Below are 26,349 nucleotides of genomic sequence, written 5' to 3'. Positions count from 1 at the left end.
TCTAATAATAATTATAAGACCTTGAACATTCTCCCCCCTTCTCCTTTTTAGTAATAAAAGCTCAATTTTGCCCTACCTTAGCTTGCCGGCATCCAGCATAGGGCCTTTTCTGAATGCCTTGTTGGGTCAAAGGTGCACTTGATATATGGCTCCAGGCAGACTTTGTTTTGTGTGTGCAAAATGTAGTTTGGTTTTCATGCTGAGCTCTGTGCTCTTGGTTCATTTCTTCTTGTGGTTTGGGCTTTAAGTAAAAGTTAAGACTTTTTTAATGGGGGGGGGGGAAGCCATATGACCGGAAAGTTTTGGATTTCACATCTTTAAATCTTTACAGAGCATGAAGAATGGGATTCTCTCATTCTCTTACCATGACAGGCTGAGCCTGGGCTGGGGGAAAGGAACTGAGGTGACAGGGCAATGTGGATAGACCAAATCATTTCAGATGARCGATTCTTATGTTGCATGCTCCAGTTGTGTTTATTGGTAGCATGTGGGTTTGAACAAGGAATGCGTTCAGTTTGGGGGGAGAGAGGAGGCTGAGAGGGGAAGGAGAAGGTGGAGGGGGGAGTTAATGGAAAAGTACAGTAAAGCACCTTCTGAGGTGAGAAGAAGTAGTGAAGGTCTATTAGCAGTTGATGACAATTTACATGTATTACTTATGTAAAGCTCCGCTCGCATCAGGTAGGGGAGCRTGTTCCCATGTGAGCTGTCAAAGGTTCTGTCTGCCTCTTGAGTGGGAGGGAGCATGGGAGTCGCTGAAGCTGAATTTTTCAATCTGCAAAGGAGTGAATCGTCTGAAGAACGGCAAAGTGCTTCAAGTGGAAACAAGAGATGAGATGGGCTGAAGATACCCACATCCAGGAGGTTTTGGTTTTAAAAAAAAAAAAAAAAAGTCCAGGCAATGAGCAGGGCGATGGGGGGAAAAATGGCAGGTTTTTGTGCCAGGAGCGGAGACTTTGAGGTATGTCCAGGTGTGCTGGGAGTCCACAGGGGATGTCCCTGGACTGGGAGCCSGCAGCGGTGGGCTCACCCCTGTCCTCACATAGTTTCCTTCAGTGAGGTAGGAAGGGATAACTTTGGGAGAACTTCAGCTTCTGCATCCTCATTGGAAAAGCATTTTCTGAACTGTTGAAAAAGCTCCCTTCTCAGCGCCTCTTATGCTTTGTTTTTACAAGATGATACCAGAAAGYGAGAGCCAGCACAGTCTGAGGGGTCTGGCCTGTTAAAGTGAAAGGTAGGAGCTGGTGTTAGTGACTCTGGATCAGGCTCTTTGTCCGCTTGCCCCGTCCTGCACGTCCGTGCAGGTGGGGCGTGTGCCGTAGGAGCTCTGCAGCGTGGTGCTTGCACTGAGCTCAAGGGTAGCAGAGTGCCAGTGGAGGCAAGCTGCCTAGTGCATGGGAATCTTGTTCTGCAAGTGCTTGCGCAGTTCCTGAAGGAAAAATAAATCTCGAGCTGACAAGAGATGCTGATGAATGCATTGCCCGAGGCTTGCAAATTCAGGAGCTGGGTTCACTGAGGAGCGAGAAAGCCTCTCTCGAGCGGGGTGCACAGTCCTGCAGCTCCGCTCGTCACAGAGGCACTGCCCTCGCCTCCATCGCTGTTAGCGCGAGGATGCTGGCTGCCAGTTTGGACGCTTTTTTGCCTCTAGAGATGAGAATACCCTTGGGCTCATGTGAACCTTGCAAATGCCCAGGAGCACAGCTTTCCGAGGGTTTGGAGAGGGTTTGGAGAGGCTGAGACGGAAGCAGCGAAGTGCTGTCGCTGGAGCAGGCTCTGTGCCTGCGACCCCGGGGACTGCTTGCTGTAAGGCCTGGTTGGACTGGAGCGTGCTGGGGAGCTGGGTCCTCCCCAGCATTGACGGGCTCTTTAACCAGGGAGTTCTGGTTAATATAACAAAATTGCCAGGAAGAAGCTAGAGGACAAATAAGAGAAGCTGTTAACCTTGCCCCGTGCCCCAGCGGTGCGGTGAGCGTGCTAGCGAGTGCCCGAGATGGAAGCAATCTCGTCTGACCATGTTTACCTGAAGGGAGTGGGAAGATGGAGAGTGGAAAATCCCCAAATACGAGGCCAAAGGGAGAGAGGTTTCCGAATAGGGGTTAAGGAAGAGGAACGAAAGCACAGGCTTTGGGGGCAAAAGGGACTTTTCTTTCTGACTAAGCCAAGATCAAAGGGAAGATTCCTGGAGGAGGGAGCCGGATCTGTGTCTTGGACAATTTAAGGATACTGTTTCTAGAGGGGGGGGTCTGGAGAGAGAAAACAGACAAAGCTGACACACAACTTTTTGCCCTGGGTCTGTGTATCACCTGTGTTGCTGAAATCGTTTGCAGAACCTGTCTTAGCTTCAGCTGTTGCCTGTGTCTGTGTGGGCAAACTGGGAACCGCTGCCTGCAGGCAGAGCCTCTGGAAGGGATGCGCTTAAGGTGGCATCTTGGAGACAAGGTCCAAAAGGTTTAGCAGAGGGGTTTCCAAAAAGCGGGCGCCGTGTATGGGATTCGCGCTCCAAGGGTGCCCCAGCAGCTCCTGCGGCAGCGCCCGGGTTTTGCTGCGATGGGAGAGCTGGCGGCCGGCGCGGACCCGGCAGCCGGGCAGTGTCCAGGAGAGGGAGCTGGCTCAGGGCTGTGCCAGCGCGGCTCGGAGATGCTGGCCGCCCGCGAGCGCTGCGCAGTGCCGCTCCGACGCGGGTGCCCATGGCTTGGGAGGGCGGACAACAGCTTCAGATGTGGGTGGAACGTGAAGGGTCTGTTTTGGATTAGATGAGTTTTTCATCAAATTAGGGCTGTTGCTGATGGCGTTTCGCTGTGAAATCGTTACACGCGAAATAGCAGGAATTCAGCATCGTAGGGAAAATCTGTGTTCTGAGAGAAGACCACTTTGGAGCCCAAGCTGTATGATCTTGCGATGTGCGGTTCATGCCAACTTATAATGCAGTCTTTGCTGCTTTTAAACTTAAAAAGGCTGTACAGTATTTTGTACATACAGTGTGTACTTTTCTTCAATTGCTATAGTTTGTTTTTCCTAATTTACCCTTTCCTTGTTTATCTTGCATACCGTGCAGGGGTCTAATTTACATTTTTAGAAAAAAAAATGCTTAGCAGTTATGGGTTGAGGCAGCAATTTCTGTAGCATTTAGAGGGGAATTTGATTAGCACTTTTGGAAAACTGTGCAGCAAATTGCAGTGCTAATCAAGGAGAATCAGGCCATGTAGTTTTAAGGCAGAGTTGAGTTTTTTATTTATTTATTTTTTTAACCAAAAATGAAGATATTAAGCTGTCTGAAGCTTGAAAATATTGTATTTCTGCTGGTTTCGTGTATCAGGTTTTCTGATTACACAGTTTTACTGGACAGAGTATTGGTAGAAAAAATGTATTCTCTAAAATATAAAACATTTAATTTGCTGTCCAAAACTGACTCTTCAGTGTTGTGACCAGTTTTCCTCTTGTCTCTGCCTGTCCGTAATTGAATAAAAAGTTCTCGTCTTTATCAGTTTGAGTGAAATCCTTCACTGTGTATCAAAGACAAAAGGAAAAAGAACCAACGGATTAAAACCCCGACTGACCATGTTAGCAGTGTGGTTCAGGATCTGTTGAAATCAAYGGGAATCCGCTCAGGGACCTCAGACATGCATTAGATTGTGCAATTTAGTGTTGGTTTTAAATTGAGAACAAAATACATGCCATGTGCTAAGAGGTGGCCTAAGTGTTAAGTGGATTAACTGAAATCCCCTGGAGACCTTTGTGTGTGTTTGGGGAGAATGGGACATCTATTTATTTATTTATTTATTTTCCTGGGTTTGCAAACTTTTGCTCATCAGTCTGAACTTCAAAGAAATGGGAATCCAGGCCTGAGCTCAGGATACAGTTTCACACTTGCAACCAGTGTCGCCCATGAAGGATGCCAACCACATGAACACCAAAATTCTTGTTTGCTGAATGGCAGTATTGAGATAAGGAAAGAAACGGATTTGATCATTAACTAAGGAGGAGTGGAAGGAGACAAACTGGCTTTTTGCAAGACTTCTGATATTGCTGTGAGTGACGTGGCTAGTGTTTGGATAATGTTTGAAATGTGTAAGTTAGTTGCTGGGAGCAAAATGTATGGAGCCTAATCAGGAAATGTTGGCCTTCATCATTTTTCTGAGAAATGGAGATTACTGCAGTTACGAATTGCAAATTGGTAACTGGAGGAGATTCCTAAAATATGAGATAATCCCTACAAACTGACCAACTTTCTCTGTAGAACATCAAATTCTAGGTCTATAATCTGTAATTAAATTGCTTATATGCTGTTAAAAAAAGCATCTGGCTGTTCTAAGATTGTCCAGTGCAAGAGCGTAGCTACTATAAATGAGAGAGCTGTAGTGACATGTAAAAAGTAGCAATTTAGGGCACAGGAAAATATTAAGTCTTTGTATTTCCAACCTACCAGGATGTGAGAGGATCCAGAAGGTCAACCCATAACATAACTGCTGTCTTGTCCAACTGGAATGYGTAACCGTTAACCATTGCGCTGCCAGAAGAGCGAGGGCTTCTTTGGCACCACTCTTGAATACTGCATATGAGTTTATGCTGTTTCATTAGCAATATTTTGAAATATTAAATATGTTCACTATGAGGAAAAGTTCTAATACTTGATATCTACACAGATAGCGTTATATGCAAGTGGGGATATGTTGTCCTCTAAAGTTGGAGCATAATATTGCAGGTACAGCTGTCTGTCTGTCATGGGTTATTTGTGCTGGGAGCAGCAGATACTGTAAATTACTGCCAACAGCATTTATGATGGAGTTGTTGTCCGTTTGCACAGTAAAGTGTTCTGTGTGGCAGAAAGAGGGGTGCAGAAGTGCAGCTGTTGCTTTGCTGCCACAGAGCAGAAGGGAGTTGCCTCTTCTGGCTGCTTAAATTGTGCTCCCCAGTCTCTGCGCCTAACTGAGAATTTCCCTCTTGGTGTCTCTTCTTCAAACACTTTTTGTAGAAAGCAAATCCGATCTGAATCTTGAGAAATAGTTTCACTCTTGCTCTGCAGTGTAATTAGGCTGTTTTCCTCATCTGCGTTAGGAGATGAATAGTGTATGTGACTAACCTAGGGTCATGCGGAGAGTCTGAGAGAACTGGACTGACCCTCTTGTTTCTATATTGGGTTAGGTTGCTCCGTTGCAGGGAGCTTTTCCCAGAAGTTTGTTGTTGAGTTTGTCCGCAGCAAGTGACCTGTTCCTTACAGCAGTTGAGGAGAAAATTATATCTCAAAACAGCCTCTGTGCCATTTCCTGGTGTGAGGGCAGACGGCATTTATAGAATTCCCATGCCTTCCATGTCACAGTTGATAGAAATGACTGTCTTGTATTTTCATAGAGATGACGACATGTGTGAATAAATTCCTTCCCAAGGCATGAATATACTTGTGTAACGCTGGACTCAAAACATGTACTTCTGCCTGGATAATTTGTAATACTCTTTTTTTTTCCCCTTGTTTTCCTCTAGTTGTGGCCTTCCTCGTGGCTTACCATCAAAACAAGCAGCTGATAGGAGAAAAGGGGCTGCTCCCGTGTAAACTGTACCTGCAGAATGTCAAAAGATACTTCAAAGGGAAGATAAGTCTGGATGCGCTGAGCTATGCCCCAACGATCATCTGGTTTCTGGACTGGTCAGACATGGACAGCATCTTGGACTATCTCTCTGGCTTTGGCCTGGCAACTTCAGCCTTTGTATTGGTAACTGGATGTGCAAACATGATCCTCATGGCCGTCCTGTGGATTCTCTACCTCTCGCTTGTCAATGTTGGACAGATCTGGTAGGTTAACAATCTCTCTGCTTTGATTTCCTCCGTAATGTCTTGCTGTTCATTGTGTACATTGAATTTCTAGTTCCTTGAGGTTGGTAGTCTGGTAAGCAGTGATATAGGCATGTCAGAGAAGGAACATATTTGGCAAAGGAGTGTTTCACTTGTAGGTTATGGGCATAACCCACTCTTTCCTGAGACACCTGTCCCAATTTGCCTCCTTTCCAGTGAAAGTGGGATCAGCTGTGTAACGTATTGAGCTACACGCCATCCCTGCTGTGGAGTACCTTCCCTTATGGCTCTTGCAAGAGGATTCCCCTAATAATTACCTTTGAGCTGGTTTATTGATTTCCAGTTCTGTCCTGAAGACAGCCAGAGCACTGGAGATGAGTACATAAAGCCTGTGGGAAATGGGAAAGGGAAAACAGTGAGTGTCTGTATGGTTTGCTCGTATCAGGGAAAGGCAGCAGTACAAATGCAGGCTAGAAAAGCCTCGTCAGTGCCCCAAACGGAAGAAAGGCTTTAGCTGGGCCTCGCACCTTTTAAGGCCCCAAATATGCTGATTAAGAGAGGATGAGCCTTTAGGAAATCAGACTTCATTAGTTTACCTCTTAGGTACCTGTGYGTCACTCTGCTGGTAGCAGAGATGATGCAAGTAACTTTGGGGATGGAAAAGGCCATGCCAGGAAGCAGTACCCAAACTGTGGCAGGTGGGGACAAGCAGTATTGCTGTGTCACTGGGATGTTCTGCTCTAGTGTTCTGGCTCTACAATATGTGACAGGATGCCTTCCCTGCGGATGGGCTCAGTGATTTTAATTTTAAGGATTTGCATGTTTTCGAGCAGCGCTGCGTCTTGTACTGTCCCATTCATTCTTCTCCTACTCCRGATGGTATGTAAGTGGGTGAATGATAACAGTTTCAGATCTCTGAAAAGCTCTGTTCTCTGAGCTCTTAACTCAGTGGGAAATTAAAACTCTGAAAGAAAGCCACAACATTTGAAAAATAACTCGGTTGATAGCTTTCTGTTGCCCATTCTCGAGTTATTCTAAAATCACTTGTCTTTTTTCTAGGCCTTTTATGTTACCAGGCAAGAATTAAAGTGTCTTCCTGCTCTCATTTCCAGAGACATAGGAGTTTGGGTCATTGTAGTAGCAAAATTTAGATGCATTGCTTGACTTCTTTCTGTTTGCCTTTGTGTAAAATAAACAAAAGCATTTTTAAAGCTGCAGGATCTTGTAGCTGGAAGCTGGACCTGTATTGGCTTCAGATTTGATCTAGCTTGCTCCTGAAGGAGTGGGCTAATTAAGAAATTACCATGATAGACCTGCTTCTTTAGTACCCGTAAGGCACTCTGGAGTTTTCAATGTACTGGTGCCACRGTTGTAGCAGTATTACTGTGTCATCATAGTTTTGATGGAAGAAGTGACCAGAATGTGTTCTTCATGTCTTGCTGGACAGTTGTGCTTTCTGTGCTTCTCATCTGCTCCCAACTGCTTTTTCTRGTAAAAAGCATGCTGAAAGCAGAGATGTGACCTCTTCTCTGCAGGTGTTGGAGGAGGTAACATTCCTGCAGAACTCTTGAGCTTTTGCCAAAAGAAATCCAGTTGTGCCCATTTAACTCTTTCTCTGAGTGGCTGCTTTGTCTTCTTCCAAGTCTTTAAGGGAGAGGCAAAGGAAAGGGGGGTAGAGAGGGGAAACTTCTACTCGTACACTGAGCTGCCACCAGCAGACTGTGTCCAAATGTCTCTTCCTGAGTGCATGTAGTGGGCTTAGCAACTCACRGCCGAGCTGCAGGTTTCTTTGCAACTCTGAAGACGATGACTCGGCCAACAGGAATGCAAAGAGAGCACAGAGTTTGCATTTGGTGGATGCTGTGTTTGAAAGGAATTGCCTCTTGATTTTTGAAATAAGGCCATTTCTCCCCCTTCACTGCTTCAAATTTRGAATTTAAAAGTTATGTTGTCACAAGGAAGTAACTTATGGCATATAGTAGTAGCCTGCSAAGAGGATGGGACAGGTTCTTCTGGAGGGGAAAGGGTGAGAGGAAAAAAAGGTGGGAGGATAAGAGGCGTTGCCTCAATTTCATCTCTTAGTTGTGGCATCAAATATGTTAAACAGGAAATTAGGTTCTTCATGTAAAGGGGCGGGGGAAGAGAATCAAAGCAACCCAGCACTGCAGTTCATTCAGCCGTGGTTGCATTTTTCATTAGATCCTCTGAAATGGGTCACTGGGTGGTCAAAACCATATTATTATTGTGCATACACTGTGACATTCAATTCCATGGAGAAGGGGATGCTGGGTGGCTAGGTGCTTACGGTGCAAATAAAAGGCAGGAGGGAGAAAAGGGGGAATTAACTAATTTCTCACCATCCTCCAAAGAATTCTGGTGGCACTAGATACGAACTGAGGGTACCTGAAATCTCATGAATTCTGCCGCCGATCATGAGTGGATGGTGGCAGCATTGGCCTTAAAACTCCCTTTCCACACTGATTTGTAGAAGGGGATTATCTTAAGGTGTCTTGGGGAGGTTGCACGCTCATACAGGCATCTCTCCACGTGTCTAGGACAGCCGATGGTCTGTCTTAATGTTCCTCTGCAGCCTGGAGGTGCCAACTCCTGCAAGAGAGCACTGCTGGGCTGAGCATGGACCCAGGGGCTCATCCAGTCTATCAAATCCTTTGCAATTGTTGATTGGGAAACCAGTTCAAGGAAGATATGGGATGCTGAGGAGAAAGAGTTATCTTTTGTAGGCCAGTGAGGAACAATTTATTCCTTTATCGCCTTTTTCTTCTATTTTAATTTTAAATGTTTCTATTTGTTTTGGGCTGGAGTTTCCAAATACCAGGCGATGCTGAAGGAGTGAGTCTTTCAACTGCTGTCCAGCTGGCTTGGGCTCAGAGTCAGAGGAAGCTTCAGAAGAGTAAAGTGTCTCTTTTGAAAGGCAGGACACTGACTGCCGGCTCCCGATACCGCCGACTGCCACCTCTTTGAGCCACAGCAGCTGGGGAAAACGCTCTGTGCCGGGGGGAGCACTGAGCCTTGCTGCAACAGCACAGCAAGAAAAGAGTTAAAGGTCTTTGAGGGTATTAAAACCCCTTAATTTGGTAAAAATGAAACATGATTTAAAACCCATAGGGAGAAAGATGCCAGACTGGATGGCAAAGGAAGCTGGTTAATGACTGTGGGAAAGGGGAGGTTGGGGGTGAATGAGGCGACTGGTGTCTGAGCACTTGCGGGGGCAGCATCTTCGGGGGAAACGGCAGGTCTCAGCCTAATTGCTGGAGGATGGAGCTGCTCTTTTGGGCYRTGCCTGGTCCTTTTAAGGCAGTTGGATTTGAAAAGCTTGTATGTCGCTGGGGTTACGCAGGGAAGAAGGCAGCTCCTGGAGCCAGCTGATGCGAGCCCTTTGTGASGGATTCCTCAGGGTGAGGGTTACTGTAAGGAACTTTGGGAACTTAAAATCCTGAAAACTGGGGCCACGATGTTGTCCTGGACCTAAATCCTCAACTTTGCCAGTCTGCTGTCAGCTCTGCCAAAGCGCGGGTAGATTGTCTGGGATAAGATGTACTGGGGTTGAACTAGGCTAGCTTTTGGAGAGTGGCATGTTAATTTTGGTACCTGTGAAACGTGGGGCCAAGATTGGCTTTGTCAAACTTAAAAGTGGAATTCACAGGGAAGCTTCTGCAATTCTGGGCACTCTGTTCCCAAAGCATCTGTGATATTCAGGTTCTTTTCAGTTGAAATCTGGACACGTTCCCTGCGTCACAGGGCATACGTATAATGGTGCCACGCTCACATCGCAAGCTGAGAATGTCTGCATCTTAAAATACTTTTTTTTTTTTTCCCCCCCCTCTGCCATTTTGAACTTTTCCTTTTGAAATAGAAGGAGGCTGTCAAAAAGCCAAAAAACTGCCAGTGCACAAAAGAATATTTAAAACCTGACCCATAGGCTGGGTAAAGAGCCGAATCTTTATTGTTAATTTTAGCCTTGATTTTTTTTTTTTCTCTCTTCACTTTTGCAAAGTATCTCTAATTTGAGTAAAATAGTAGTAAAAAGCAGTCCCAGCCTGACTATAATGAAAGCTATTTAAGGAAGCTAGAGATCCTTGAAAAGATTTTGTGGGAACTCCTCATACTTCAGTGTCCCTTTTTGTATACTACAAGTCCTACTTGTCTCGATTCTGTCATTAGAAGAACGATGCTGCTTCTCAGGTCAAATATGAATGTTCCTGCCTTTCTCCCTGCTTCTTCCCTCCTGAGTATTCATATTGTATTACATTTGAACAAGAATGCAAAAAGTTGCCCCCTTACTTAAAAGCAAAAATACTTTCTGAGCTTGTTGCAGGTGACCTCATGAAACCTCCATTTGTGATTTATTCCCTGCCATTTCCACCGGGACATGTGTATGCAGACCTGGACCATCAGCAGCAGAGGTCCTTTGTCAGGACAAGCTCTCTGTGAGAGGCATTCTAGCAGAAGTTAACTTTTTTTTTTTTGTGTCAGAACAACTAATGCACTTCCAAAGTGAATTCATAATTCTGGAATAAAWTCACTTTTATCCCAGAGCAAGGTGCCCCCAGAGAGCTATTACGTTTTCTTATATAAACAAACTTTTAAGCTACTCTGCCACTGATCTCCTGTTTCTTCTTCTGTTGTTTCCTCATTGAACCCCCTTGACATTTTCAAATATCGTCTGAAAACCCTCTCCTTTCTCTTGGCTATTGTGCTGCTTCATTTTACAAAATATATTGTCCACTGTTGGAGAGCATTCGAGGGTACAGTTTGCAACACTTGATACAAAAGCTAGAATTGTGGTTTTTTTAAATCCCGTTGCCTTTTTCTTTCACAATTAAGATTCTGSTGTGGTAACAAGAACTCAAGGGAATAGGTTAAACAAGCCAATAAATAAAACGTTATAGCATGAGGTGGCCACCACATTCTTTTCAGTGTGTTCTTCCCTTGTGGAAAATGTTGGTGGAGCTACTGCAAACAGGTATTTAGGATAMATTAAGACTAAGCAGCACAGCCTTTTTCTACATGGAAAACCRAGCTGTGCTTCACTACCGTACCACCCCGAGGTTGTTGGTGAATACCATTTGAATTGCGCTCACGTGCCCTTTGAAGCCACTGGGCCCAGGTGGTTTCCAAAAAGTTGCAGATGCTGTAGCACTTAGCTAGAATACAGAAGAGGACATGCCTGTCTTTCTGGCTCCAAATGTCTTCTGTTTTTTTCATGTTTAGCTGATTGAACGTAATATTAATGGCCTTTGACTTTAATATTAAAGGACTTATTAGAGGGACAGGCATACTGCAGGTCGTGAAAGYATGTCTCTGAGGCATGTAATTTAATTGCAGTTAAATTACCATCCTTAGAAGTTCCTTTACAATAGAGAAAGAAGAAAGACTTCTATGTCACAGAGGTTTTGTGGTTTATAAGTCTCGTTAAAAACCACTTGACCTATGCAGGACTTTAATCACAGTCTTCTGTCTGCTAGCAGATGAACTGGTGAATGGCTCGGGCTGAACTCCATTAAATGCTAGGGGGCTGATGAGATGCTCAGGGCTGTGTTTTCGCTCTCCAGGAGGGCTTTAGCAGCCATTAAATGGACCATTTCCCCATGTTCTTTCTTCTTACGTTCTATAGCTCTTTTTTTCTCCCATCTAAAGGTCCTGGGTTTTTGTCTAGTGTCATCTCATCAAAGAAAGGYTAGAAACAGATCTCTTCTGAATTTCTTATTCCAGCTTGCAAATCGGGCGGTGTGTGAATTGTGGACTAGGTTTAGCAAACTTTTTTCCTAATTTCAAGTGTGCARGTTTGCGACTGTCCATGACAAGGGCACAGTGCTCGTGGAGATCCCTTTTAGCCGTAAGCTGGGTACCTAGTGTGACGTGCAGAATRCAGAATCATCCTTTGAGACTCCAGCAAACCAGAGCCGCCTCGAGTGTGAATGAATGTCTCCACGTGGGCTTGGTGCATATGAGCTAATGCGCCTTTTATTCCCTAGTACGGGTAATTCAGCAAGACTTTCTTGACTGCCCTGAGCCAGTAAACACTAAAAGATCGTGAGCTGTGCAAGCAGGGAATAGAAACCTGTGTCCTGAGTTTCCCCGATATGCTTGAATCGCTTGGGGAGTTCACTGAGACCTCGGTGTACAGCCAGGAACTGATGCGTCGGGCTGTACTTGCTGTGTGACTTTGGCAGGCTCTTTGGTTAGCTTATGTCCTGCTTTATCTGCCTGTCTAGAGGGTGATACAAGGGTGGTACTGAAAGACTGTAGGGCCTAATTAATATTGCCCCTTCAGATATTAATGTTTGAAATACAAGCAAAAATTGTTATTGGACGTGCATCTAGCATGTTGTTTTGCATAAAAAAGAAAAAAGGTTTTTATTTGAATCACATTAAGATAACAAATATCACCTTGACGTGTATGCTAAATTGGAGTCATTTGAAGTTTGTTATGGGCTTTGCAAATAATCCTCTTGCAAATAACCCTTTTCGCAACCTGACTTTATTTTTCCAGCTCTCTAAAGTGTCCAAACAACAACAAGAAAACGTAGAATATCTTATTCCTTTATCTGGCCCTTGCCTTGGCAATAAACCTCAGGAATTTCTTTGTTATTGTGGATCACAGTCTCACATCCCTTCTGCTCTGAACTTGCCTCCCTCTTTCCCCAGAAAGAAAAGATTATCTCTGGAAACGTAAACCAAAAGCTGAAGGATCTCAGGGGGTCATCCTTCCTGTAGAGGAAGCTGCTTTTTGGCACTTCCTACTCATACAGAAGAGAGGGAGCATATCAGTTTCAAAGAATGCTGCGAGCAGACGTGAGCAGTTGATATGACATATTAATGAAAACAAAGATTAATACCATGTGACACTGTTGCCTCGCAGTACAACTGGGAACTAATGAGGCTAATGAAAACCATATTTTTGTTTGAGAGATTAAAATTTAATCACGGTTGATGTCAGAAATGAATCATTTAATGTCCCCCCCCCAGCGTGTTTAAGGTTTGCCCTCCCCACCCTAGGCTGGCTTTTAATTTAGCAACCGTCCTTTAGCGAGGATAACCCCTTGCTTTCTGCTGGCCTGGCATTTGGCATAGCTGGACTCCAGGTCTCTTCAGGCTAACATGGAGAAGTAATCTCAGGGTTGACTGCCCTTCCTTAGTCCCTCGGACCTGTAAATGCATGTTCCTGGGCTTTTTAAGCAGGCAAGAAGGAGCAAAGAACATAGTTTCCATAGGGAATCCAAGGAGATGTGAGTGCCTTCCTGCCCACCTTCTTTAAAAACCTTGGTTTGTGAGCGTGGAGCGGATTGAAGGCTAGGTGGAGGTGAATTGTGTTAAGAAGCCGGGTCTAGTTATGACATGAATTTTGGAAGATCTGCACGAGCTGTTGGTAAAGGAAGAGCTGCCAAATGCCTTCCTAACAGTTGGTGGCTGGAGCAGTGAGGAAGGCTGTCGGGTTGCAGCTTGCATCAGGTCTCGTCGTTGCCTGCTCCCGTGGACGTATTCTTGGGGAAGAACTGACCCATAGCAAGTCTAACGTGCCATTGAGAGAAAATATGAAAACCAGCAGAAGTGGCTTTGATAAAACTGCACGCCAGCGTTTCTTGAGCAATTGCAGAATGGGAAATTGCAGCAGTGCTGATGAGGCTATTGATTTYTGAAGCAAGTAGTGCCCCTAAGATTAATGCCATCTGAATGATGTGAGTGCTTGCAAGAGCTTAATACATTAAAAAGGGGGGAAATTAAAGAGGAATTTAAATCTTTTAAATTGGTTCTACTTATTGTTTTGATTTACTGTAATTACTAGTTCTGCTTCACTCAATAGTACTTTTGGAGGATTTGGATTTTTTTAAATTTAAATCTGTTCTAAGATAGGCAAAGGTCTACTAAAACCGTTAATTCGCCATGTATGAAAGAGACTGTATCTCTGTCTACACTAGAAGACTGTCATGTCTAGGATCCCCTTAAGCTGTCTGTGGCGGCCGTAGGGTTATGTCCGTATTGCCGGGTGCTCCAGAGGTGTTCGGGTGCTGCCCGCCGTGCCTGAGCCGGTTCTGCTGCGTGCGTCCGGCCGCCGAGCGGAGCTCCTGACCCGGCGCGTGCTCGGGGGTTAGAGGTGCGCTTTGACATCGGCCAGCGAATATCCTGGCTGATAACCTTTTCTCATGTTGGTTAATCCCAGTAATAGTTTCTGTCTAAATGTCAAGACCGTTAGCTGTATGTAGCATTGGGAAAGCGTACAGTTGCTTAGCTCTGCAGAAAGCTTGACAAAATAACTTAACCTTATCGAGCTTAGTGCTTTGATAACACAGCAAATGTTAGTGAAAAGCATATAGTGATATTCTTTTCACCTCCTTCCTGCTTCCCCTGCCTCTAACTCGATTTCGTAAAAAGACCGTGTTAAAACATCAGCAGCAATTAGCCTGGAATACGGGCTAACGCAGTCGTGCAGGGAGGTGTAGGTAGTGGACAGGCAGTTAATAACACCCCACCGTTCCCTTTGCCTGCACGGTCTCTAGCTTCCAGTCACTTGTGCAAATCGCAGCCCATGAGAAAGTGAGAGCAGAGAAATTATCAGAAGATTGTGTGGTTGGTGGCATGGCTGTGCGGTGTCTGATGTACCACAGGGCTTTGCCAGACACTGAGACAAACATTTTTTAATTGCTCATTATCTGGCACGTCCAGTTGCCAGCTGTATCCAGTTTGTAGACTTCAATATTGATTCCACAGCTGAAAGATTTAAGAAAAAAATGAAAAATGTTTTTCATCTTTTTTTTTGTTTCGTTTTTTTTTTAACTACAACTTGCCAAATAGCTTCATGCACCCAGTCTGGTCCAGCACACGTTCATGTTGCTTAACTCATCTAACTTCTCCAACAGCTGTGGTTGGAAAGAATGTTAAAGTGCTGATCGGTACAGCCGAAAAGCAATCAAGGGTTCGGGAAGTGTCCAAGCCTTGGTGGAATCCGTGTTTACTAACCTCCCTAAGGGTCTTAATCGGGAAAAATATTCTCGAGACTAGTGCTCGCTACTAGTCATGCAGGCTGTTAACTGGGCTGCGATTACTCCATAACAGCAATTACTTGCTGCGTTGAACCGTGTTACTTGAGAAATGTTCCAGGTCTGTTTGGCCGAACAGAAGTCCTGCCCTGGAGAATGCAAAACTACGAGAGCTCTCCTGGGGGAACGCTCCGTCGCAGAAAGTAGATGGAAACTTAAAGTAACTCGTGTCTTAAAGAACTTAGTGTAGAAGAAATTAGCCTGCTTTCACAGGAGCCTGCAACCCTGCTGCGGACCCTTTCATTTAATAAGGAATTACACTCAGTCTGTAGAATGGTTGGCGGGGGGGGGGAGCAACCTTCGAAGAGGGATTAATTAATGCAATTAAATGATTCCCCCCCCTCCGGCATGGCTAGAATTTTACATTTTTATACAGTGCTACCTGTCAGCCTGTCGGCAGCTGAAATACAAAACCTTCCTGCTGCTGCGTCCTGACAAAAGCTGAACTCCAGCACCTGTGTCGCACCTTCTCCCTGTGTGCGCACACGCATAACCACCAAAACGCTGTAACCGAGCCGTCCTCGCGGTCTGGGGTTTAAACACACTTGAATTGAAGCCGATCCCTTTATTTCCCATCACTACCTGTTCCCACCTGCTGTGCACGTGCTTTCGTTTGAAGGGATTTTCTCTCCAGGGAAGCGCGGTGATTTCGGCAGGTCGGGCGGCCTGGCGTGGCTGCTGCTGGACTCGGGCAGGGACGAGCAGCGGCGAAGGGACCTTGCAGCTCTTTCCGCCGCCTCCCTTTCTGCACGCTGCTCCGATTCTTGCGTTTTCTGCCTTTGATTCACAGTCCGGTTTAAGGAGCAGCTCAAAGTGGGATTCTCTAGGCTGCCATTTCAGCATCTGGTTTTGGCACTGGAAGGATTTAACCAAAGCAAACTTCATTTGAGTTTGGCAAATTTTGCAGTTGCCTAAGCCAGGGCTCATTATAACTTTTAGCTTCGGAAATGAGCACAGACAGAAAACTTGGCGAGCGCCAGGGCTTAGTTAGGTAATTCACATTTTAGATGTCTTTTAACCAAGCCTTCTTCCCTGCCTTGCAATGGGAAAATAAAATGGTGCGTTGCTGCTTCGCTGGATTAGTGCGTGGGAGCCGACGCTTGCTCAGCTGTGCAGRGCCCTGGCGGCAGTGCCCTACCACGGAGCGGCTGTACGCGGTGTACRCGCGGCTGTGGGACGGGGTGTGGGTGTAGCTGAGCAGCCAGCATTGCTCCAGGAGGAAGGCTGTGCCTCATTCCTCATCTTTCTGGTCCGTTGCAGCTCTGTGCAGGCACCTATTCCAGCACCATGTGCAAAGCAAGGAGCAAACCTCATCTTTGAGCACTCTTTTTTTTTTTTTAATGTTATCCCTGTTCCTTCCATTTAAATGTGGATGTTGTAATTACAGAGCACTGAATCCCAGTTTTTAGAGATCTGCGACCACAATAAAGTGAATCCAGAAACCAGACGAGTGGTTTCATTTACTACCATTCTAGCTTATTTCCTCCCCCCATGACCGCTGCRCAATACTAAAGGCTTGGCAGCAACTGAAACCAGCTGTCAAAAATGTTTCTTACCCCCACACTTTTAAGTTAATGATGCTCCGAAATTAATGGTGTACTGGACTAATTTTGTCATCTCATTTTGATGGACTATCAGCATTCTTGGTTTCTGGCATGTGATACTTGCCAGCTGGCTTCTTTATTTTGAGGTAGCACACTAAGGAACTGGATTCACAAGTGCAAGGTACTGTGCATTTTATTTTGTGTGTGTGTGTGTGTGTATATATATATGTATGTATATATGTGTGTGTGTATATATGAAAGATGTTCCTTGTCCTAAAGCGTTTACAGCTTTAATTTGGTTCGTATACTGTGGTTCACTAAACAAACTTTCAGGTATGTAATCCAGGAACTTTTTAAAAGGAGCGTCATGTGCAAGGCAGCAGTGGAAGAAGTTTTCCACTTGGAGCTGGGAAGGTGTCAGCCAGCATCTTGCTTCTGGTTGTAACATTGCGTTTGAAGTGGATGTGGCCCCATGTCAGGCAGTCGAGAAGTCCCAAGCCTGAGCAGAGGTGCAGAAGATGGCCTGTTGTGCTGAAAGGCTGAAGGAGCTGAGCTTGATTAGTCTAGAGAAAAGAGAAATTGGGAGAAAGGATAATGATCTTGCAGTGCATGAAAGCAGCAGAGAGGAAGGAAATAAGCTCTTCTCCATGCTCGCTATTTCCATGTGGATAGGACAAGGAGCAATGGTTTTACATGGTGGAAAAGGAAATGCATGTTAGACATAAGAAAAAGCCTTCTAAATACAGGTATGGAGAAACACTGGATTGAGTATCTGGAGAGGGAGGTGCAGTTTCCATCAAACAAACATCTCTCAGAAATGATTTTTGTACGGTCAACCCTATCTTGTGGTGGGTGGATAGACCATGTTGATTTTTAATGTTCCTTCCAGCCTCATTTTCCATGCTTGCATGGTTTAGCCCTGTTTCCCTTAAAGCAATGCCCAGACTTATAGCAGGCAGCTCATCCGGCCTTCCCTGTCACTGAAATTTTGGAAGGAAACTCTTAACTCCATTAATTGTGTATCTGTTTAATTCCCAGCTGTGTTCTGAGGATGCTGCTGTCCCCTCGGGAGACCATCTTCTACTTTCTCCTCTCCCTGGCTGGCTACCTCAGGGAAGACATGGATTGTGTCATGTGTCTCGCTATACCTCGATTACCTTGTTATATAGCTTCTACCTCATTTCCATTTTGGAGAGATGCCGCTGTGGAAACCTTATTCAAGCAGACCTCGGAACCTTAACTTGCTGGAGAATAGAAAATGTGTCTGTACTACCCAAATATCTTTTTCCCCATCCCAAGTTATACAGCCCAGGGAATAAGTGATTTGTCATGGACATGAAAGTTGACATCTGGGTTCACTTTCTGTAGAGGATGTTCTCCGTGGAGATCAGTGAGAGAAGCTGTTAACACCATCTGCGGATTAGGGGTGTAGTAGTCAGTTATCCTGCCGGTGGAAGCCAGTGTAGTTGGAAGGATCTTGGGCACTGCCATAATGTGAGTGGTAGGTAGGGCTGGTTCTTTTTTTTCCCTGGTTATAAATACAGATGTATTTTCCTAGTGAGCATCAGTAAAGGTGAAGATAAAAGTTCCTGTGCRTGTTTAATATTATTCATTACATTCTGTATAGAAGTTTGTCATGTGTTTCACAGACTTCTAAGAGGAGGAGGCGCTGCTGCAAACAGCTCTTGTGTTAAATAATCTGCGTAGCAGTGGGGTGGGCAAGTGGAGAAAGCATGGAAATTTATTGGACAAATCCGGCCAAACCCTTTTCCTAGGTTAGCATCTTAAAGAAAGAAAGGCTTCCAAAATCCTATTCTGTGGCCAAATAGAAACCACCATCGTAAGTGCTTTACACGCAAAGGAAAGGGTGTGTTTATGCAGAAAAGGGGCAGAAAAGCAACTGCCATGAGGAGTGTGAAAAGCATTCCTGGGCCCTTCCTTGGCAGCAAGGGAAACGACACGGATGTGCTTGGACCGTTAGCCAGCGGCACTGGCTGGCRATCAGGTAGTGCATCGGCCGTCTGGTGTTGACAGGGCAACAAGTCCTAACGCTGTCGGCAAACGTGCGGGCGAAAGGCTCTAGCGYGACCGCTGCGACGCGTGGCAGAGCCTTAAGCAAGCACGTTTTTTGCCTGGCCAAGGCTGATGTCTGGTGTGGAYGGTTCTTCTCCCACAGGAGCTGTTGCATCCCTTGGTTGGTTATTTGCTACCTGGATCCGTGGTGTTTTTATCTGGTTTTTAAGTTCCCTGCCCGGGTCGGCTGTTCATTTGCACCTCCGTGCCGGTGGGAAACCTTCAGACCCAACTCTGCTGAACGCTCGCTCCACCCCGGGGACCCATGGTGGGAAATACTTTCATCAGAAGTGATGTAGTTTAGTGTAGTTTATACTACGTTTTGCTATCATTTTTAATTTCTGCTTTCCACAAATATGCTGGAACTAGTATTAATTGGTGTGACAATGTGATGAAAACAATTTAAGCCAAATATTTGATGATGCTTATGATTCCCAGCTGATTTTTATAGTATTTCTAAGTGTGATATGAAATTTTGCCTTTAATGACAAGTCATGGCTAATTACATTGTTTCTCCAACCAGAGAATAGAAATGACATCACCTGATTTTTATTTAATTTACAAAAGATGAGCAGAATACACACTGAGTTTGTAAAATTCCCAGTTTTGACAATGTGCAGATCAAAAGTTACTCTGTTGCAGTTTGCCAAAAAGCCAAACCCACAAAATCAAATCCATGTTTTTACTTGTCATTATCTTTTGGTAACGTTTCAAACAAACTCCAAGGCAGGCAGTAGAAAGAAAAATACTTTTTTTTTTTTTTAATAAACACTTCTGTTCACTATGTATAAGCAAGGAAGAGGACTTTGAAAAGGAGGAGTGGTAATTAGGCTCCAAACTACAGTCTGGAGTCCAAGGGAATTAGGTACCTGCCTGTTTGTACCTATAAAAAAAATCCCTGCAAGAAGCCCTGCTGCTTTTATGTATTTGGACTTGGCCATTTGGTTTGGTTTCCTTGGCATTTGTATCGCAAGCTTCTTCAGAGAAATAAATTCACAAGTGTTTGCCTGTCATCACATGACAAGTTATGGAGCCTAGATTGATGTAATCAGCAACAGACACACGTCAGAAAACTTAATGTGGTTCAGAAGAATACAATATTTTATTAATTCCTCATTTGGTGTGTGTCTGTGTGTGTGTGTGTTTTAAATGAGCCTCAGGGGGTTCTTTACTTCTGCCAAGAAATAACAATAATTCGTACAAGTTCATGTTTAACTGCACCACAGCTATGGTGGAGAACGGTGAAGTTAGGTTGCCCTTAATGACAGCTATCTTTATAAAGAGCCGCTTTTATTAAGAATGTTAAAACTTAGTGTGCATTTTAAAGTTATTGCGCTCTATGTGTCAGTAGCCCTGTATGAAATTGTTGTTAAATATGTAGTAAAATATTTAGATTGATAGCTTTTATAACTATTAGAACTACATGCGCACAAATGTAAAATTTTCACACCTCAGTAGGACGTTTTCAGTAAGAGAGAGAGTCTTTCTGAACACCTTTAAAAGACTTTTTTTGGTTGTTTTTTGTGTGTGTGGGKGGGGGGGGTTCTTGTTCTTTGGTTTTGTTTTTTAGTGTAATGTAATATGCTGCAGATAATAAAGCCCTGATGTGGGACTGAAACCGTAGTGGGAGTAAAGGCTTTAGGGAAGCCTGAGTGGACGTCAGCCGTAACGATCCCGTGAATGCGCATCCAGGCTGCTGGTGCTGGGAGCTGGGTGACCATATCCATGTTCACCTTAGCTCTGCCCTTGCAGCGCCGGGCCGCTGTGCCGGGCACCGGGAGGCACCTAGCTGATTCTCGCTGGGTTATAAAGTAAGTAAAATTAATCAGACTTGTGCTGGTGGAGCTGCGGCTTTGTGTTGCAGAAAAAGGTATCAAAACAGACTTCCAGGGAACGTCGAATTTCTTAGGAATATGGATGGACCTGGGAAGTTTGAAATAAGCAGCGTGCTTCTGCAAGGTGTTGAAAAAGAATGGTWTATTCAAACCTGTTAAGTTTTAGGTTTTGCTTTTAATTGGAACTGGCAATCTTGCATGAAATCACTTTGTTGTAGCTAAGGTGAAAGGAAAGTCCAATGAAGAACATCAGTTAGAAAAGCAAATTAAATGGCGCACCAAAAAGCATGGCAAACATTCACGTGAAAATGGTACAGTAAGCATGTATTGCTTTCCCTTAGACACCGAAGCTTGGCCAGAACCTAGTACATGGTACCCAACTAGCAGACTGGAGTGGTGCTAAATAGACTTTTCTGTATTAAAAAGGAAGGGGGAAAAATGAGGTACAGTTCACYTGCAGGGAGAAGTAACTTCTTGCATTTCAGCTGCCTGGGCTTCATCAAAGCGAAAGCATGCATTGAGTCCTGCGTCTTTAACAACTTTGGTATAGCCTGCTTGCGTTCTCTCTGGGAAGCGCTTAGCATGCGTTGGAAACCGTAAATAAATAATCTTGCTGTGGAGCCTTGTTAAGCAGCGAGACCAACTACGTTGCTCGCTCAGGTGAGTGTCACAAGTCAGAGAGCAAGCAAGGAATTGCTCTTAACAAGGCTACCACAGCCTGTTTTACCTGTTGTGATCGGGTTTTGTATGCGTAGTGCACGGGGGTGCGAGCGGGAGCCTTCTTCAGTGATGAAGTCCGAGTTTCCCAGAAAAGCTAATGTTCTYGGTGAAGGCAAATGTTGGGAAGTGACTTTGCCTGTGACAGGAGACTGGGCCGGTTGCCTCGTCTTTCTGCGCTGTTTCCTTTGGGTATGCTGCTTTAGCATCTTTATTGAAAGATGGGTGACCAATTGTGTGGAGTGCTGGTAACGACTTAGTTCACCCCAAAAGGGTGGGTTTGCGCTTCTTACACTTCCAGGTAGCGGGCCACCTTGAGCAGCACTTTGCCATTAGTGCTTTTGAGTTGCATAGTACATAGTTAAATGATTTAGGCAAGTTTTTTACTCCTTGAGAGCTGTGTTTGGAAATTCAAAGGTTTGAAATAAAGTTATGAGCCATATGTCCAAGAGACTGATCAACTGAGATTTTAATTTCTTTGCTTTTTCTTCATTTTGTTTTGCAGGTATTCCTTTGGTAAGTGAATATAAATGAGAAACTCTGCAGTAGTAATTTATTGGTGCGTTTGTGGGTATGTAGTTTTTACGTTACTCTAGTTTTCTTTCTCTTTCTTTCTCTCTCAAATATTTAAGCTACAATTGTCTTTATTCTCCACCTTTCATTGAAATTCTTTCTACCTGCGTGTTCTTAAGAAAGGAAAACTGGTGTAAAAATCTGTAAATTGAGACTGAAGGAAGCTTGGTGGAAGGGTTGTGTAACCACCACCAGCAGCATTTGGGGGTGAGGGATGACATTAGGAATGAACAGTTAAATAAGCATGGGCTTACAAAGTGAAGCAAGGTCTGAAAGACAGTTCCTGGGGGGGGATTCGGTAGGTCCCAAATTCTAATTCTCTTTCCACCAGCGATTTGTATTAGCATCAAGAACCTCATATTCATTTCACTTGTTTTCCCACTGGCACGCAGGTATTAATCAATCTCCCAGACCTCTGAGAGAATAATATTTGTTACAATGCTTTGCACAGATTTGTTTTTGTTTCAGCGCTAAGTATTCCTACCTGCAGTCAGATGTCTAAATGGAAACTTAGAAGTCCCAGTAGAAAACTTGTTCCTTTTAGTAGAAATATTAGGAAAACTGCTAGTATACATTTGATTTTCTGGGAAGTACTAGCATGGCATAATGTCCTAAACCAGCCTGTTTTTGACTGCTACATAGTGCCTTCTCACCCTTCCGACTCGGTGCTCGGTCGGTTGAACAGGTTGGGTGGAGAGGCATGCTGTGCCACTGTGTGGGTGAAGAATAGGTTCGTGTTCCCGAGCTGTCACTAGCCAGTCACAAACAGAAATTTGTTTAGCCTAATATAAGGCACTCAGATAGCTAAAGCCATTTGTGTCTATGCATTACTGATGCTTGCAAAGCTGATGACTGAATATTCCTCCCTCCTTCAAGGAATTGCACCCTCCTCCTTGTTTACGGATCTTCATCTACTGATCATCTTAATAGGTTGTAAGTGGACTTACCACTTTGGTGTACTTGGGATCATTGAGGAGATGCTTTGCCAAATGAAGAAGCAGAGGAGTGTGGAGAATTGTTTTTACTCCTGTGTATTTTTGATAATACTTTCAGGTCTGATGTGGATCTTTATTTTAACCAGCTGGACTTTACAATATGAATGCACGCTTTTGTTAAGTTCGTGGGGACACCCATCTTAGCTTTAACTGAAGTCATTCATCTCCTGTGTGCGTTTTCCACTTTCATTGATGGTTGTAGGAAAAAGTGCTTTTCCCAATTGTCTTTTTTTTTTTTTTATTCTTTCTTTTTTGCCTCCTGACTTTGGCCTTTCTTTACGTCCTGACTGGATAGCCACCCTAAGAGGGTTAGTAAAGTCCTTTGTTCGCAGTAGGGTCTCTCCCTTGTTTTTGGCTTAAGTGCTATTTCTGAATAAGATGAATGAGATGTAAATCTTAAGCTACTTTTGTTAGAATACAGGAAAACCACAATATTTTTGTTATAATATAGCTGAAACGACAACATTGTCATCCATTGCTGTAGAAGTACATTAAATATTGCTGAGCTCTGGAAGCCTTATTCTTTAGTAGCATCTACTTCAAAGAAGGATCTTAAAAAAAATTCCCGGAGAGATCTTTGTAAATGCTGACTGTTTCCTGTTCCCCTCCAGGAAGTGTGCTTTTTTTGATACATCTTAGGATGGATTTTGGTAGCCTCTATTAAAACTGCAGGCTGTCCCTATGAATTTTAAAGAACTCCAGAGTCTGGAAATAACAACAAGCTGTTAGGCCAAATGGGATCAACTGGTATTGCCACAGGTTTTGCTCTTTGCTCTTGCTGCTGTCAGGTAACAGTTATTAAAAACGCCCCTCACTTCGGGGAATGAACTGTGAAACAGCCATGCAATAGCTTTCACAATGCAAAGCACAGGCCTGCGTTTGACTATTTATCTTTAAAAGGTGAAGAGGTGCTCTGCAATGCAAATCCCGTAACAGGCGCTGGCCTGGAAATTAGAGCTGTTCCGAAATTAGCTGAGTTGTAATAACTTCTCGGCTTTATTTATTGTTATTCAGATATAAATTTGGCTTTAGATTTAGTGTGGCATGTTTTAGTGAGCTTGCGGTGCTGAAAGGACCGGGCTGACCACTCTGGCACCTGGGCAGGTTTTATTGGATCCCTCCCTGCGGACAGGCACAGGCGAGAGTCCCTGCCAGCGGAGCGGAGCGCGGGCTTTCGCAGGGCCTTTTCATCCCTGTTTTCTGCAGTTCAGTGCTCTGCTTGGCTGTTAAGCCCGGCCTCTCCTCTGGCAGGACTGCTCTGTGGCCAGGGTGCTCTGAATTGATTTGGTCCTTCCTACCAGGGCTTAGACTGCTGAGAGTCTTGATGGATGGAGCCGCTCTGTCCTCAGAGGAGCACACCTGCAGGGCCAGTGGCCAAGCTCTGTGCCTGGGGAGTGGAGCTTTCATGGCAGCTTAACCATAAATCTCTGCCCTGAGCTTTGCTGTCCCAAGGGCTTTCCTCCAAGGCCTTCTCTGTACAAGCCTCTTGATGGCCTGTCTTGGGGAGCCCCTTTCTAGGTGCATGTTGGTGACCCACCACGAGCCAGCTGACCCTGCTCAGCACCTTTAGGCCTGGCTCAGCTCCAGCCAAGGTGGAGCCTCCCTCTCTCTGCGGGTTGCAGCAGTGGTGCAGAGACTTGGAAGAACTGGCGAGGTCAACTCATTATTTTGTCCTTCTTAAAATGAAGGACATCTTTTTCTGCTGGCTTAGAATGAGCCTGAAACTACTCAACAGATTCATGGATAACCTTGTGGTGTGGACAGCTTTGCTGTTTCTGACCCTTTCTGAACAAGGCTATCCTTTTCTAGAGCAATAGCTCCTGATGATCTTGTTTCTGTTAGAGTTACCCCCAAGGATGTTTTTTTCCATTTGAGGCCTGATTTAATGTAGTGACCTTTTTTAATGTTTTCAGATTACTTCTGTTCTAACAGAGGCTTTGGCAAAGATGCTCTTTCGCAGTCCGTCTTATCCTCTTTCTTCTATTCCGCCTTATTATTGTGCTAAGTAGCCCCAGATATTTGGAAGACAGTTTGGCCTGATGTACATCCTGAGATACTACAGCAGTGATGCTGCTGGAAGGAGATGCTGGTGGAGAGCTAAGCGGTGCTGCAAAGATCGTGTGACTTGTAATGGACAGCTGTGCCTGTCTGTAGAATAAAAATGCAGATGTGGTGTGGGAGAGTGATGCARTCGTTTCGGGAGGTGCTGACTCCACATTGTCCTCTTACGTGGTCCTTGGATACCTCTCAAAATAGCAATTTTGATTCCCAGCAAGGAACAGGTAGACCTGTTAAAAGACAGAAGTTTGGCTGTTTACCTTTCAGTTATCAATGGGATCACTAAACAGAAAAAATCGAGAAACGGCTGATCTTATTTGACTTGTGATGCACAAAAGTGTCCTGTTTAAAGCCAAAGCAAATGTTTCCCTGGGGAGAGTTCCAGAGGACTTTGCTTCTACGCTCTTTGCGGGCCAACCGTATGGACAGAATTGGAAGTATATTTTAAAAGTAAGAGTGACAGTTTTGTTTTTTAAACAGTGACCTTGTTGTTAATTTCTGTAGGGAAAGATGACAATTAGAAGTTCACCAAATATAGAATTAAACTTGTAATTTTTCCATTATCCGTAAACATAGAATTAGCAAATAAGTTAGTTCATACCTAGACTTGCCCCCAAATTTTGTATTGCATCTATTATCTCAGAATTTAAGATGAACCATGTTTTGATTAGAAATAGAATAAAAAGTTGAGAGCTGAATGTACATAATTCTCCATTACTTGTTAAATCCTCACTCTTTACTTCAATGCAAATTGTTCCGAGGAGGATTTTCTTTTAAAAGGTCTTCAGGGATCTTGAATTTTAGATGTGCATTGACAGAAAATGAAATGGTAAAGTGCACAGCTGGGGTTCTGGCTTTTGCTGTTGAAGATTGAGATGTTTTTCCTTTGTGAGCGTGTGTTTCTGAGGCGGGGGTAAAGCTTTCATATTTGTTGCACTAGATTAGTGAGTATCGCTGCGGTCGTGGAAGAAAATGGGAGTGAGTAGAAAAGACTAAGGTCAAGCTTCACTAGTGGAGTTCCAAAGCTTAATTTAAAAGCATACCGTGGTTTCCTGCGATGGGGATGTCTGGTCGAACCGTGCCCCAAACTGAGCAGTTTGTTGCTTCTGGCCCACCTCGAGGTTGTGTGAGTGTCACACTAGGGGTTCACCAGAGAAAGGTTTGGGTTTTTTGCATGGTTGCACATAATACCTAAGTTAGCCCAGGGTGGCATTTGTTACTTCGGTAGCTTCCTGTGCGTGAAGCATGTGGACGAGGAGGGACAGAGGGACACTGGCGGTGGGACGTGGAGGCTGGGTTGGTTCACGTTGTTCCTGGAAGACTTCGTGTCCTGTTAACAGCACGAGGCCATGGACCTGCAGCCTGAGAGTCCCAGCAAGCCCCTGGGAATCGCTGCCGGGCTGGAACACCCATATGGCCGTACACTTCGCTTTATCCTCCCGCACCCCAAGATGGGAGGGACTGGCTTACGGTTGTTCCTTTTCCTGGCTAATATCGTGATCTGGTGTTCCTATTTCTCGTGTAAGAGTGGGAAACTTTTCTCTCTGTCTTATTAAATCTATTTTTCAAGCTGTCACTTAACCAGGTCTAGTGACAGAGTCGGATGTTTATGTGGCCCTGGACACTTGAACTCTGGTGTTTTCAATCACAACAGCACCTTTTGCCAGCCGTTGTGAATTAAATACTCCTCGTGACCTTTTACCCTCGCCG

The 26,349-nt window shown here is 44.6% G+C and overlaps 1 protein-coding gene across 1 annotated transcript in view; it reads left to right on the top strand.

Annotated features, from left to right (window-relative positions):
• The first annotated feature begins 5,680 nt into the window (after positions 1-5,680).
• LMF1 (lipase maturation factor 1) overlaps positions 5,681-26,349 on the top strand; it is a 205,341-nt gene continuing 184,672 nt past the window's right edge. The window contains exon 1 of the mRNA XM_026083289.1: positions 5,681-5,785. Within this exon, the coding sequence (XP_025939074.1) occupies positions 5,770-5,785 (16 nt within the window). The 5' untranslated portion in view covers positions 5,681-5,769. The remainder of the gene's footprint in view (positions 5,786-26,349) is intronic.

Source organism: Apteryx rowi, unplaced genomic scaffold, assembly GCF_003343035.1.
Source record: "Apteryx rowi isolate R43461 unplaced genomic scaffold, aptRow1 scaffold_6, whole genome shotgun sequence".
Lineage (NCBI taxonomy): Eukaryota > Metazoa > Chordata > Aves > Apterygiformes > Apterygidae > Apteryx > Apteryx rowi.
Note: the sequence above shows the minus strand (reverse complement) of the source record. Positions and strands in the feature narration are given on the sequence as shown.